At 44.2% G+C, this 14667-nt stretch overlaps 1 protein-coding gene across 1 annotated transcript in view; it reads right to left on the bottom strand.

Annotated features, from left to right (window-relative positions):
• The window catches only part of KAT6A (lysine acetyltransferase 6A), a 106051-nt gene extending 91758 nt beyond the window's left edge, over positions 1 to 14293 (bottom strand). Inside the window, exons 1-2 of the mRNA XM_027962617.2 lie at positions 14205 to 14293; positions 10820 to 11732 (exon numbers count right to left, since the gene is read on the bottom strand). Coding sequence (XP_027818418.2) covers positions 10820 to 11419 — 600 coding nt within the window. The 5' untranslated portion in view covers positions 11420 to 11732; positions 14205 to 14293. The remainder of the gene's footprint in view (positions 1 to 10819; positions 11733 to 14204) is intronic.
• Between the last annotated feature and the right edge of the window lie 374 nt (positions 14294 to 14667).

Raw genomic sequence — 14667 nt, forward strand, 5'->3', positions numbered from 1 at the left:
ACCTTAGGAAATTCAACAATGTAAGCTAAAAGCAAAAGACAGAAAGCCAGTGAACTGAAAATGAATCACCAGAAAGATGAGCGGAGTGGGCGAAGACCCAGGAAAGAATTATCCCAGAGGGCAAGGGAAGAGAGAATAATCAACAAGTGCTGAGTGCTGCTGAGACATCAGGAAAGATGAAGACTGAAAACTGTCCACAAGAGCTGTTTCAAATGGTGCTTAGGGCCAAAGGCAAGACTGCAACAGATTTGGAACAATTCTAGACTTTTTCCCAAGAAGTTTCAAGATGAAGGGAAGGACACAGGGTGCAGACGGAGAGAATCTGGAGCAGCGATGCTTGGTTTCTATTCTAACCTGACAGGAGCGACGTCCCCATTTAACACGGCAGGGAGTGAAAAGATGGAACAAGACTCCAGGGCAAGAGAGGAGAGCATTCTGCATGTGAACAGATACGCTGCCTCTGGACGCTTCCCTCACGTCTTCTAAGTGGGCAGAAGAGGGGTAAACACAAGCACCCGTGCATTTAGGGTAGGGTGGGAGGGTAAAGCTGGATGAGCTCACGTGGCTGGAGACATTCTATTCTCTCTGAAGGAGTACATACGAGTATCCGTTGCAGACGAGGCAGAGGGCTGGAGAGAATACTGAACTCCTGCAGAGAGAAAAGACTGCTGACAGCCATACAGCCCCAAGCAGACGACAGAGACGAAACTTGTAAGCGGCACCCTACCACTCTGTGAGTTTGCACAGTTCTCTTCAAAATGATCAAGTCCCACAGAAGAGCAAGGACAGGATGGTGGAGTGGTCATGTAGTTTCGGAGTCATGTCCAACTCTTTGTGGCCCCGTGGACTGCAGCCCACCAGGCTCCTCTGTCCATGAGACTCCCCAGGCAAGAACACTGGAGTGGGTTGCCATTTCTTCCCCCAGGGCATCTTCCTGACTCAGGGATCGAACGCAAGTTTCCTGCCTGACAAGGCAGATTCCTTACCACTGGGCCACCTGGGAAGCCCAGAGGAAGAGAACAGCTGGCGTAACTTCAAGGTTGGGGTTTGCCAATGAGGTGCGGGAGTAAAGCAAGTAACTGCAATGATAAACCATAAGGCCAAGCAGTTAGAAGGAAAGCATTCATGGTGGGACACAGCAGAATCGCATAGGGAACCTTCCTTGAAGAACATACCCCATGGGAGACCTTCATGAGATAAAAGAGCAGGTGCAGCAAGAGGGAAAAGAGAGAACGGTGGAAACACAGGGCAGTTACAGTCAGGGGCTAGAACAAAATTCAGGGGTACACTGTCCTGAGTTCAAGGTACGTTCAAGAGAGTGTTCCCTGTATTTGAATTTCAATTACAGGCAATTCCTTCCCCGCCCGTCCCATTCCTCCTCAACTCCCTCCGACAGTTCCCACCCCAGGACATGCTGGTTCTAAGCACTGGAGCAGTGGTTCTCAACCATGGCTGTGTATCAGACATGCAGGGAGATATCAGCAAATAAACTGAAATCTGGCCCCCACCGCTGGAGTCTAATTTAATCGGTTTGTGTGTGTGTGCACGTATGTGTGTGTAAGTCACTTGGCTCGTGTCTGACTCTTTGGGACCCCATGCACTATAGCCCACCATGCTCCTCTGTCCATGGGATTCTCCAGGCAAGAATACTGGAGTGGATTGCAATTTCCTTCTCCAATCTAACTGGTTTGGTATTTGTCTTTTAAGCCTCCTCAGGTAATTCTAAAGTGGATTTAGTATTAAGAACCACTGCTTTAGAAAGAACAGAACTTTAGATCTGTGTTTAGATTTATGTTACGTTATTTATGTCTGTTTAAAGGAAAACAGACTAGCATGGGAAGAAAAGAAATAACTAAAATTGGAAAATGGTGAAAGAGGATCTAAACCCTACATCATACATTTAAAGATGTCCTGAACAGAAAAGCTGGGAAACTATTACAGCACAGCACTACACTCAACACACACACACACACACACACACACACACACACACACACACACACACACACACACACACACACACACACACACACACACACACACACACACACACACACACACACACACACACACACACACACACACAGCAATAATGTTTTCAAGAATTCTGTTACAGGTTCTAGAAAAGCCAGGAGTTAAGTGCCTCACTACAGCCAATGAGGAAGAAAAAAGACAAACCTGTACTCTACTAAGCAGAGAGAACTGAAAACCAACCCTGAACAACAGCCTTCTGGGGCAGCTGCAGTCCCCTACTCCCTGGAGGAAAGGCAGCCTACAGGGCAAGCATGATAGCCACCTCACACACGGGGACCCCCTCTTCTGCACAAAAGGTAAAAAGGAAGCAGCTGCCTTCTTTCATACACACAACAGTTTTAAGTTTTTTTAGGCTGCCTGACTATCTTTCTACAGCAGTCACTTTCTCCTCTCAAAGTTTTCCAAGAACACTTTGTACCCACTGCAAAACTAAATGCTACGTGCTCCTATAGTCTCCATGCTGAATTTTAACCCAAACCAAATAGTGCCGTATTACTCTACCCAATTATTTTATAAGTAACTGTCCCCAATCTTAACTTTCATTTGCCACTCACTAGTCCATTTGCTAAGTTTTACAACAAAGTAAAAGTAATGCAGAGATGACCTGTTGGTCATAAAAACTGAAAAAGACAAACATGACTTGCTGTCTGTTGCCTTTCCTGTAAAGTCTGTTTCCTGGCACTACAAAATCAGGGCTTCCCTGGGAGCTCAGTGGTAAAGAATCCACCTGCCAATGCAGGAGACACAGGTTCCATCTCTGGGTCAGGAAGATCTGCTGGAGAAGGAGATGGCAACCCACTCCAGTATTCGAGCCCGACAAATCTCAAGGACAGAGGAGCCTGCGGGCTACAGGCCATGGGGGTTGCGAAAGAGTTAAGACAGAGCAACTGAACAACAATTACAAAATCCAGAACCAAAATACTATGTGTACATAAGACTATACAGTCCTAGGCCAACCATCTTTATGCCTTTAATGAAAATCACTTCATTAATTGTTAATAATAGAAAGGCTTGTCCCTCCCTATCTCAGTCTTAAATTTAAGTTCAAACCAACTACCCAAGTCACTCAATCATCATCCATGACTTTCTGAAAATCAGACCTAACTGCAAGTGAACATTTTTTTTTGAAACTCAAGGAATATTTTATCTCCCAGTTTTAGGGTAGTTTAACATGTTCTCATAATATTTAGCTAAAACAGAAGGAAACTTTCTAATCCCTTGTCAGTCTCCCGCCACCAAAACACCTGCTCAACTTTCCAGAATCTTCGATCGCTGAGACAAGCAGATTTATGGATCTGCGGTTTACAAAAACCAACAAAATCCTCTACACCAGGGTTCATCCTATGGTTTCCATCAAAGAAGAGATTTCTAACCATGTTATTTTATACTCTTTCCTCTCTTAAAACTATAAAGCAGTACTACCGCCTAATGAAAAAAGCACAGAACTGAGAAGGGCCTTATCACATCACCCAGATGTGATTTAACTTGCCGTGTGCCATTAAACAAAACTCATAAACCTCTCTGGATCTCAGCTTCTCTGTTTGTGAAATAAGATTAGAATCATCCTTATCCAAGATGGCTTCTGGCTCCAAGTTTTACAAAATGCAGATGACTGTATTCTTTTTCTTCCTGAGAATTTATCCATACTTTGTAAGCATTATTCAAAACAAAAATAATATACTTTAATAAAAACATATTTAATTAAAATTAATATAAAACATACAAGATATAAATAAATACATAATATAAAATATATCATAGTTGAAAAATACAACTTACTCAACATTATATAGCCACACTTATTTTTTCACAGCAGGTCCTTTTCTGTAATTGCTAGCAGTTAAAAACTAGCAGTTAGAAACTATTTTGACCCAGAATGGCATTCTCCAAACCTAAATGCTACACTCCTGTAATCTCCACGCTTAATTTCAACCCTAAACCAAATAGTGCCATGCTATGAACTGTTTCTTCACCTGTTCCCTAGTGAAGCCAAAAGTATTTCTTTGGACTTGAATTTACAGAGTTATGTAAAGTGCTGATGAAAGCCATCTGTTGGGAACTTTGACATTCCTGTCAAAAGAAAAACCCAGAAGAAACAACCTAGATTTTCTTGGGAACCAGCTGCAGCTGCTGCTAAGTCGCTTCAGTCGTGTCCGACTCTGTGCGACCCCATGGACGGCAGCCCACCAGGCTCCTCTGTCCCTGGGATTCTCCGGGCAAGAACGCAGGAGTGGGTGCCACGGCCTTCTCCACTAGCTGCAGCTGAAGGAGTCCAAATCCCACCCCAGCTGGAGAAGCAGAAGGTGAAGTCGCTACAGGTTTAACTCACCTGCTGCAGACCCTGGGTGTGCCGACTCCACCCCTGAGCAGCCAGCTGATTCCCATACGTAACATTTATTTGATTCTTTAAAAAGTTTCAAAGCAGAGCACATAAAGTATTATCATTATAAGTTTAAAAAAATTTCTCAGTTCACCAGAAAAAAAATTTTTTTAACTCTAGTTTAACCAGCAAACTTGGCACCCTGAGTCAGTCCTTTCACACAGCTAAGAACCAGGTCAATGTAATTATACTTTCACCAGTATTCTAAACAGCAAGAGAAAAAAATATCTGTGAAGGAGAGTCTTACAACTGCAAGAGGCCTGGAACAATACAATTTTTTTTTTCCTGATTCATTACACAGTTTCTGTTATCTATCTGCTTCATAGTATTAACATTAAATACAATGTAAAAAAGTGCTGGCCCACGGTGTCTGGATGAACTGAATGAAGGACTGGCAGAAGAATAAGAAAAAAGATAATATATTTGGCATACATTTATCTTCCATTTGGTGTTTTATGAGATGCCATTATGAACATTTGTATTATTAAATAGCTATTATATAAGTATACTATGCCTATAAACTTAACCATGTAAAGTTCTTCTGAGACTTCAATAAGAAAGTACACGCTGAAGCACTCACAGCAGTGGCCAAGACATGGTTAGGCCTTAACAAATGTTACCTATTAATAGTTGCTATAAGCAACTGCTTCCAGCTCCTTGGCCTCCTGATACAGGGCAAAGAAAGAGGTTAGATCATCTAAGTCTCTACTCCCAAAGCAATCTGCTGTACTATCTGATGTCTTCCTTAATTTCTTCCATTTATTTCATCAATTTACAAGAAGCTAGCCCAAGAAAGAGCAAAGTGCTAGCAACTGTGACTCAATGGTAAAGACTCCACCTGCAATGCAGGAGACACAGGTTCAATCCCTGACCCAGGAACATCCCCTGGAGAAGGAAATGGCAACCCACTGCAGTATTCTTGCCTGGAAAATCCTATGGGCATAGGGCCCTGGCAGGCCACAGTCCATGAGGTCGCAAAGAGTCTGACACGACTTAATGACTCAACAGCAAGTGGCTGAGTATAGAAGTTTTGATCAGCAATGACTAAATCAAAGGTTGTTTTAGTGGCTCAAGTTTTCTCTCAGGGTATATCACAGACTGAAAACAACCAAAGCACACAGAGCTCACAGGCTAACTTGACCAAAAAATATCTGTACACTGACTGTATTTAAATAAATACTGTATTACAAACATACCTCTGCCTGAGTTATTTTTAGTTTTGTTTTTAAATAAGAACAAGTCTGCTGAGACAAAGTCAATTTATACTAACCAAATTTATATTTAAGGCTTCCCTGGTGGCTCAGATGGTAAAGAATCTGCCTTCAATGCAGAAGACCTGCGTTCGATCCCTGGATGGGGAAGATCCCCTGGAGAAAGGAATGGCAACCCACTCCAGTACTCTTGCCTGGAGAATTTCATGGACAGAGAAGCTTGGTGGGCGACAATCCACTGGGTCACAAAGAGTCCAACACGACTGAGCGACTAACATACACGCACACACATTTACATTTAACCCACCTCAATGACTTGTTAGTAACAAATTTTTATTTCTGGCCAGCTTCTCCTCAGGACCTTGCACATTTAAGGGTCATCAAAAAACGGTATAAACAATGATGTAAGAAGTGTACAATACTGTAATTACAATTGATGTAATTGACTATAATGTAAGAAAATACAGTTACTGAGATCAATCAGTTGCAAACTCGGTGACATCACAAAATCTACATTATTCATGTTGCTGTATCCTTGCCATTACTTGAAAAAAAAAAGCCCGCAACATATGGTTAGGATAATTTTCTCTAAAGTAATCCTTCCTCACTTAAAGACTGATACAGTTGTCATTATCCTCCATTCCTTCTCCCACAGAATTAGAATTAAAACTTGCGTCTTAAAGAGTTTCCCAATAATTATACTATAAAATACACTTGCTTGCGTGCTCTCATAAGGATTTTAAATTGAGAACTTTTTTCACTTTTTACTACTAATTTATGTCATCTCAACTTTTCTGCAGCGTCTCGCTTTCTGGTATTTGCTATGTGTGTGCATGTTTTAAGTAGACAAGCATTCTGCCAAGCAGTAAACACACCCCTGAATTTAACAGCATGGACGATTACTATAAAGTACCATAGCAACAAAATATCTGAAAACATTACCAAGCTTACATTTATTAACAATTTTATCAGATCCACTATTCTAACACATAAAATGTGAAACAATTTTATGATTAAGGCCATTTCCAAATAGCTAAATCAAAACTCTCATTCTTAACTGTCCTAACTTGAAAATATATTTCCATTCTAATCAGCATCTCTACATCAAAAATCAAAGTTCCTGTCAAAGCCTCATTTATTCTATGCACTTAAAATGCCAAGCTCCAGTTACACAGAATAGTTTGGACTCTACTAAGAGTTTACTGAATTTCAGTACAACTTATCTTAGAAGGCTAGCAATTTATCATTTAATCTTTTGGCTCCAAGTCACTCAGCTGGGTAATGACCTAAACAATAACACTGGTTGACAGTATCTTCTCTTCCCTTCCCGACTGGAATGCTTCAGCAAAATATAATTCTGTTTCACAATACTTGACAGATTAACAGTTTCCTCATCTGGCTGATCACCACAGGAGCAGTTTTCTGGATTGGTAATATGGAACGTAAGATAAAGATATTCAAGTACATTGTTCTGTGTGTTAAACGAACCCAGAAATTTGAAATGAAGGTGGAAATTATTCTTGAAAGGGAAATGGATCCTTCCAAGATTCAGTGTCCAAAGTAATTCTTTTAATGGACCATTCAAATCTCAGGTAATAATTAGCCTCACCCAGGAAACATCTTATTCTTTCTCAAGAGATTCACAGCACCTAATTGTTACACCAAAAAACAGTGAATGTAAAAACTAAAAGTTATATTTTGTGAACTAAAACAATGGTGTAAAAAAAGTTATTGCCCATTTCTATGCTGTCTGCCTTAATCCCCAACAGGGCCTAAATCATAGATGCATTGTTCGTGGTAGGCACCTAAACACTTACTAAATAAATAAAAGTAAATGAACAAATTTTCTTACAGTAATGTTTATTTCAAAAAAAAAAAAGGGGAATCTGCAAGCGGAAGTTCTTATCTAAGCCAGTTACACACACCACCTCCACCTATAGCCCATAATTCAAGGGAAAGCAACATTCTGTCCCAAACTAGAGCACTCTATTATAGCCACGCAACCGACCCCAACTATAAATCAGAAGACTCCAGGGCCATCTGAAATGAAAATTAATACACACAGAAAAATAACTTTAAGGAAAAAAAAGTCACACAGAACAAACTATTTTTTAGTTATGGATCTCGGGTATACAAAAATAAATTATTCATAATCTTTTACTTCTGCTCCATTCTTATTGATGGTTTGAAATCAAATTCAGAATCCATTCCATGATAGAAAGAGAAGAAAGGGATGCAAACAGTGAGGGGGAGCTCGGGACATGTCCTCTTCCCTGTGCCTCGCAGTTAACACCAAGAACACTCACAGCTGTGCCCGAGAGCAGTGACAGGCATGACGCCGAATGACTCTCAGGGGGCAGCAGGCATCTCTGTGACAAAGACTCTGGAGCCAGGATGCCCACGGCCAAAACCGCGCCCTGTCTGTCACCTAACGCCTCTGAGACTTGGACAAGTTACTGAAGCTCTTATGCCTCGATTTCTTCACCTGTGAAATAACAGCACCTATCTCATTGAGCTGTATGAGGATCACATGAGTTAACTTACGTGTGGCTGTAAAGTAATGCCTGGCGCACAGCATAAACAAATCATTAAGGTACAAACTCACCATCCACTACCACACCCTGAAGTTAGCACAGTTACCCCTTACAACATGGGTACAACTCTTCAATCACAGTATCTCCAGATTCTCCTGTTTATCAATGTGAAAACACACTTTAGCTCAAGTGTCTTCACAAAAACTCTCAAAATTTTTTGTACACAGCCATCTCACTTTCAGAGCAAAGCAAAAACCACTCAGTTGCTGAAAAGTTAACATATAGCTCCTTCCAAAGGTTAACATCACAATTAAAAAGAAAAAATTAAAAGTTAGAGCTGATACAGAAGAAAATAAAGGGGAACTTGCTCAGTCTACTGCAGTCCCTGCACTCAATCTCTCAGCCACAGCCGAGCGGACCAGCAGGTACATGCGCCCTGCAGACACCGGGGAGGCCACTGCAGCTCCAAGCACAGCACCTGGTCCCCAGCAGGCGCTCAGTGACTATTTGCTGAATTAATAATTACTTGTATTATCAAATACAATCTGGATAATTTCTTAGAGAACACCTAGGTTCATAATAGCAATCAATCAATTCCAAATGGGAACTGACTGGACAGTTTTTTAAAAACGAAGAACATAAATACAACAAAAGGAACAAACATAATCTGTTCATGGGAGAAATAATTCCTTGCCCTGAAGTTTACTGCACTATGATTTTCGATGTGAGCTTTTCATATCTTTGGGGAAAGTCATGCAGAAAACTTAACCCCTCAAAATAAGATTCCTATTAAAAAACATATAACAGATCTCATCAACCCTAACTTTGCAGATAACTACCATAAACTGGCTTCCCAATCAGACCAGTACAAATACACAAAAATCTACTCAACAAAACTCAATTTTTCCACAGTCAGTTACTTTGGTTTACAATAGTGTATAATAAATAAGTTATGTAGCCAAAGAGATATTTCTAACCAAAGCAAACCAGTAGACCTCTACTGGATTAAATGTTTTTTTAATGCAAAGGTCTCCGGTCTAGCAGCAAAATAAGGACTGTTGGACTAGATGGCTTTCAAAAGTCCCTTTCAAAAGTACAACTTTAGGGTGATAAGACTCAGTTTTATCCTACACTGTACTATATCGACTACCTTTAAAAAAAGATATGCACAACTGACATTTTATGTATGGCTGACATTTTTAAAAATTAAAATACCTAATTCAAGCGAGAGAAATTAAAGCACTCAGGAGTTCTAACAAGAATTTATAATACCCAATTCACAGATGTGACACTGATTTCCTTCTAAACTATTAAGTATTTCCCATTCCCAGGCAGTAAACCTAGAGATCATTTGATAACAGCTGTTGAAATCAATTGCTCTATTTCATTTAACTTCAGCCATGGGATCAAGAAACAATTCATACAATCCTTACAGCACTGAACTGCAGAATGAAGTATTTCAGTTCCTTGTCCACCTTGAATTTTCAATACACCCTTAATGAACGTTCTGATGGTACAGAACCATGTTATGAATGGGACTGCCTATTAATTCAAGACTCCATTAGAATCATTTTAAGAGTAATAACAGTTAAGATAATGCTTCTATTTCAAAGTCCACAGGGAAAGTGGAACCCTAAAATAGATCTGTAAAATTTGATCCAAAAAAACTGCTCATTTTCAATTGCTATTTAAACAAAAATCTACTGGCAGGTTATTAATTGCAAGAATCTAGATCAAACCTCACATACTTTAAAACACATTTAAATACATTCATGTTATTAACTTTAGAATGTTAACATGCTAGAAATAGCCTCCATGGTCTTCAGCAAAATGAAGATGATGTTACTGGTGTTCGCTAAGGTGTGCGACAGCCTTAAAGTACAACCACTTCCCACAGAACTACAACTCTGAGCACCTGAAATAAACTCACAGCTGTCACACCAGGTCAATGTGAAAAGGAACTACTAACAACTCTCCTCATCCTGAATTTCTACTTAAGGGCCAAGGTTAACTGTTAAGAAGGTCCTTTCAGCTGTACAAAATAATGGCATAAAACACAACACAGTAAGATGCCTATGTGTGCCGACTCCCAACTCCCCAGAGCTTTAGTGACGTGGACTACTATACTTCCAACCCATGCAGCTACATCTGTCATAAGTAATGTTTAGGACTTCATCGCATGCAAAAAAATAACACATGATCAAAAATTAGAATACAAACAGCAGAAATAAGAATTGCTAAATCTGCTTTGCCACTGCTTTGGTCAAGATAATCAGTTTCATTCCTGCCTAGTAAGAAAACGAAGAAAGGAAAAAGACAGGTTCTTAGAGTTTCCAGCATTTGGCTGCTCAGCAACTTCAGCAGGAAAGTATTATAAAAACTTTTACAGAACAGTTTTAAAGTTGCTTAATCCTAAGTATGTTCTTTTAGGTGGAGCAATACTCTACACTTTGAAATCTTAGGCATCAAATATGTCAAAATATTAGAACAATCACATCTATTGAGTTCTCACATCTAGATTTCACCAATAAAAGCCAGGCAGTGATTATCCACAAAGGGCCCTGAATGCCGAATGTAACCTCTATTGAACATCCTGGAAATGTGGCTCTGTACCATGCTGTATCCCCACACACCCATGCTGATACGCACACCCTTCTTACCTTATCCTTTTCATGTGGAAGGAGTGACACTGGAGGTAAAGAGGAAAGAGACTCAGAACTCTCTTTCCCATCCACATTGGTTGCTTTAGTGTTGAGCCGATAAAGAGGTCCATCTTTAAGGAGTCTGCCGTGGCCAACGGCGCGTTTAATAGCCAATCGTAACTGCTGGTGAAGGCCAGAGGCAGCACCGCCTCCAAATAATGCAGACACATCCTTCTGACCTTTCAAAAAACGTTCAATGCTTTTCAGAGTTGAGCCGCCGGACTCCGCCAAGCCCTCAACTGCCCTCTTGATCAGTTTATTCCAGTCTACATTTTGCTTATTATCCAATTTTCCATGGTTTCGAGGTTTCGGAAGTGCTATTCGCCCAGGATTATCAGGATCTTTATAGGAATTGAGTCCTTTATTTGAGACCTTCAAAATTGTTCCATCCTTGACACTCAACTCCAGTTGCTCTAAAACAGTTTTACGATCCAAGCCATGGGATGAAGACACTGCATTGCATATCCTTTCTTCTGAAGGCCGCTGTTTTTGCTTCTTCACTTTTTTTATGGCCTCCAAAATCCACTCCGTGTACAGCGGGTTGGCGAGTTTTACCATGGTGAAGGATTCTGTATATCCATAGAGTCGCTATCCCTTATCCTGATGCTGCGTAAGTTTCACACCGTGGAAAACACCATTCGCGGAGGCTGGGAACCAGTTAACCATAGCATACAAGTTTCCTGGCCTCAGTCCTTTCTCCTTTCACAAAACAGAGGCCGCCCCACTTTTATTTTAGAAATGAAAACCTGTTATCTGAAAAGTCTTCAAACTTCCCAACCAACTTCTCAATAGCACCACATGTGGGTCTCTTCATAAAGGTGTAAAAACTCAAGAACATCTCATTCCCAGCAAAAAAATGTGCATCTTATGCCTGAAAAAGAATTAAAACAAAGTCAGTTTTCTATCAAGGTCCACTTTATAAGTCAGTTGTAACTTATTATAAAAGCATCCTAGCCTTTAAAGCACTCCAACAGCAAGTGTTCACTGAGCACCTGTAAAAGTGTGAACATGTTTCTATTACTGTTCAAAACAATCATGTGTGCAAACCACTGGGATAACAAAGAAAAGGAAAAAAAAGATGATGAGGAAACAAGATGAGATGCACGGTAAATGACCTCAGGCTACACAGAGGGTGCTGGCTATTCTGCTCTGCACAATCTCTGCTCACCTGTCTATGAACTGAAACTCTTCCTTGACAGCTTTCCCCAACAAACTAATCAGAACTTCAACAAGTTACCTGAATTAGTACAAAGAATCCTGCAATGAAAGTAAGAGTGAATCTTTCATCTTTCAAAATTCCAGACATTTAGACTGGATGAAAGCAGTCAATAAGAATGGCAAAAAACCACTGAGAAAATGTTTTAGCTATTTCATCTAGTAAAAGAAACAAAATTTACACACAGCACAGTTCATATTTTAAGTACAATATTACTATATACATTCCAAATGGAAACAATAACAATGAAAATAGTCAAGTGTGAAAAGTGTTTGAAGAATTTTAAAATAAGCCAGTTTCATTCAGATTTTAAGAATCACATGCTGTGATAGCTTCTCCTAGTAACATTCAATATATTGGAGAGAGTCCAACAACTGTCAAAATGTTCGCAACCAATCTACAGATAGAGAAACTAGAAATGAGAATGGCCCGGAAATTCCTAGGTTCAAACGTACACTTATTTACATATCAAATGGACAGTTCAGAGGGCTGAAATATACTGCCTGTGTGTAGACTAAAGAGGAGGAGATCTCATGATTCAAGACTGTTGTCCTGAAGTGAACATTAATAAAAAAAAAAAACATTATGCACATACATGACGTTGCCACTCCACGATCAAAGTCAGTAACACTTTAAAACAAAAGAACCCGAAAGATTTGCATCTTTTTAAAAATCACCAAAATAATGAACCCTGTAACTCCTCTGCTTCCAAAAATAAACTTAACCTTACCTAAGTGCTCCTGAGAACTCTTATTCTGAGGAGCCTTTACAACATAAACAATGTCATATAGTGGCTCGCACAGCAATCCTTCCTTAAAGAGTGCCACTAAACTCAAAAGAAAAAGTTTAACAAGATGCGAGGAAACCGATAGTACTATAAACTCTGATAAAGAAAAGGCTCGAGTAAACACTCAAACCTAAGGCAAGACGTAATTTTTAAATGAGCTCTGACTGAAAAGCGCCCCCCCTACCCCCCGGAGAGAACCAAGCTACATTTGTGTGAGAAGCGTCTCGAGAGAACAGAAATCATAATAGCATTGCCGGAGAAGTTCATTATGGGGGCATATCTGCGCTGAAAGAAAGGAGCGGCTCCAGCCCGAGTTTCAGCGGCGGGGCCCGTCCCGCACGGGCTCACCTGCCCCACAGGTAAGAAGAGAGAATGAATGACAGCCGCTGCCGGCCTCCCGGCTCCACGCAGGGGCCCCGGGTCTGCGGCGAGCAGAGCGTCTGCAGACTTGAACTCCAACTCGGGGAAACTGCCCCCTTGCTCCCGACAGTCCTCCCGGGCCTCCTTCCCCGCCACCCCCACCCGCCTCCACCCCCCTCCACCCCCAGACACAGCTTCGCGCTCTCTTTTTTAAAAGAGCGAGAAAAACTTTAAAAACAACAGCAACAACAACTTGGCGTTGGCACCAGCCTGCGGCTTGCTTGCAGACGCGGGGGGCGGCCCGGCGGCTCCCACCGGACGGGAACGGAACCCGGGGACGAAGTTAACAATGAAATCACGTGAAAGAGTTGCGAGCGGCGCTCGTCTGCGCTCCCGGGCGCCCCGCAGCCGGGCCGGGTCCCGGCGGGAGCGGCGCGGGGCGCGGGGCGGGGTTGGGGGGCCCCGCCGGGCAGGTCGGCGCTGACAGGCGCCCGCCGTCCCCCGGCCCCGGGCTGACAGCGCGCGGACCCGCCGCCGCACGTGCGCCCTCCGCGCCCCCCGCACGGCCGCCTGTCAGCCCGCGCCGCGCGGCCGGGCCCGGGGCCGGTCGCGGGCACCCGGGCCGCGGGCGCCGGACGGTGGGCGCGCCCCGTGGGAGCCCCGGCCGGCCGCCTGCCCGCGCGCCCGCCCGCCCGCGGCCTGGCCGCCGCCCCCTCGCGGCTCCCCCGCTCCGCGGAGCCGGGCCCGGGCGCTGGGCACGGGCCGCGAGCGGGAGGCCGCCGGGCGCCCGGCGGGCGCGAGGGGGCGGCCGCGGCGCCCCAGCCCGAGGCCTGGCGCAGAGCAGCGGGAGGCGGCGCAGGCCGCGGCGGGGCCTGCAGCGGCCACTTGGGCCCGCGCGGCGGCGGGGCGAGGCCCCCAGGCGGCTCGGCCTCGGGCTTGGCGGCCGGGGGCGGCCGGGGGGCGGCCTCTCGGCTACTTACCGGGGGCGGAGAGCGCCGGGTGCCCGGGGCCCCGAGCCGGACCGCGGAGATGCCCCGAACTGACACGGCCGCCATCTTGGAGACAGTGCGCTCCGGCCGGGGGGAGGGGAGGCGAGGCGGCGGAACAGCCGCGGGGGGAGGGGTGGCGGCGCGAGGGAACGGCGGCCTGGGGGAGGGCGCGGGAACGGCTCGGGAGGGAGGCGGGTGGGAGGGGGAGGCGGGGGCCGCGCGGGCGGCGGGCGGGGGGAGGCGGCCGCGGAGCGGGAAGAGCTGGGCCGGGCGCCGGGGAAGGCCGGAGGGCGGGGCGGGGGCAGCAGGGAAGAGCCGGCCGCGCGGGTCACGTGGGGCCGGTACAAAAGGCCAAAGTGGGAGGCGGCGCCGCGCGCCCCGAGCCCCGGCGGCCGGGGGCGCCCGTGCGCGGGCCGGGCAGGGCCGGGCGGCTCCCCACCCCGGGGCCGGAGCA

Source organism: Ovis aries, chromosome 26 (assembly GCF_016772045.2).
Source record: "Ovis aries strain OAR_USU_Benz2616 breed Rambouillet chromosome 26, ARS-UI_Ramb_v3.0, whole genome shotgun sequence".
NCBI lineage: Eukaryota > Metazoa > Chordata > Mammalia > Artiodactyla > Bovidae > Ovis > Ovis aries.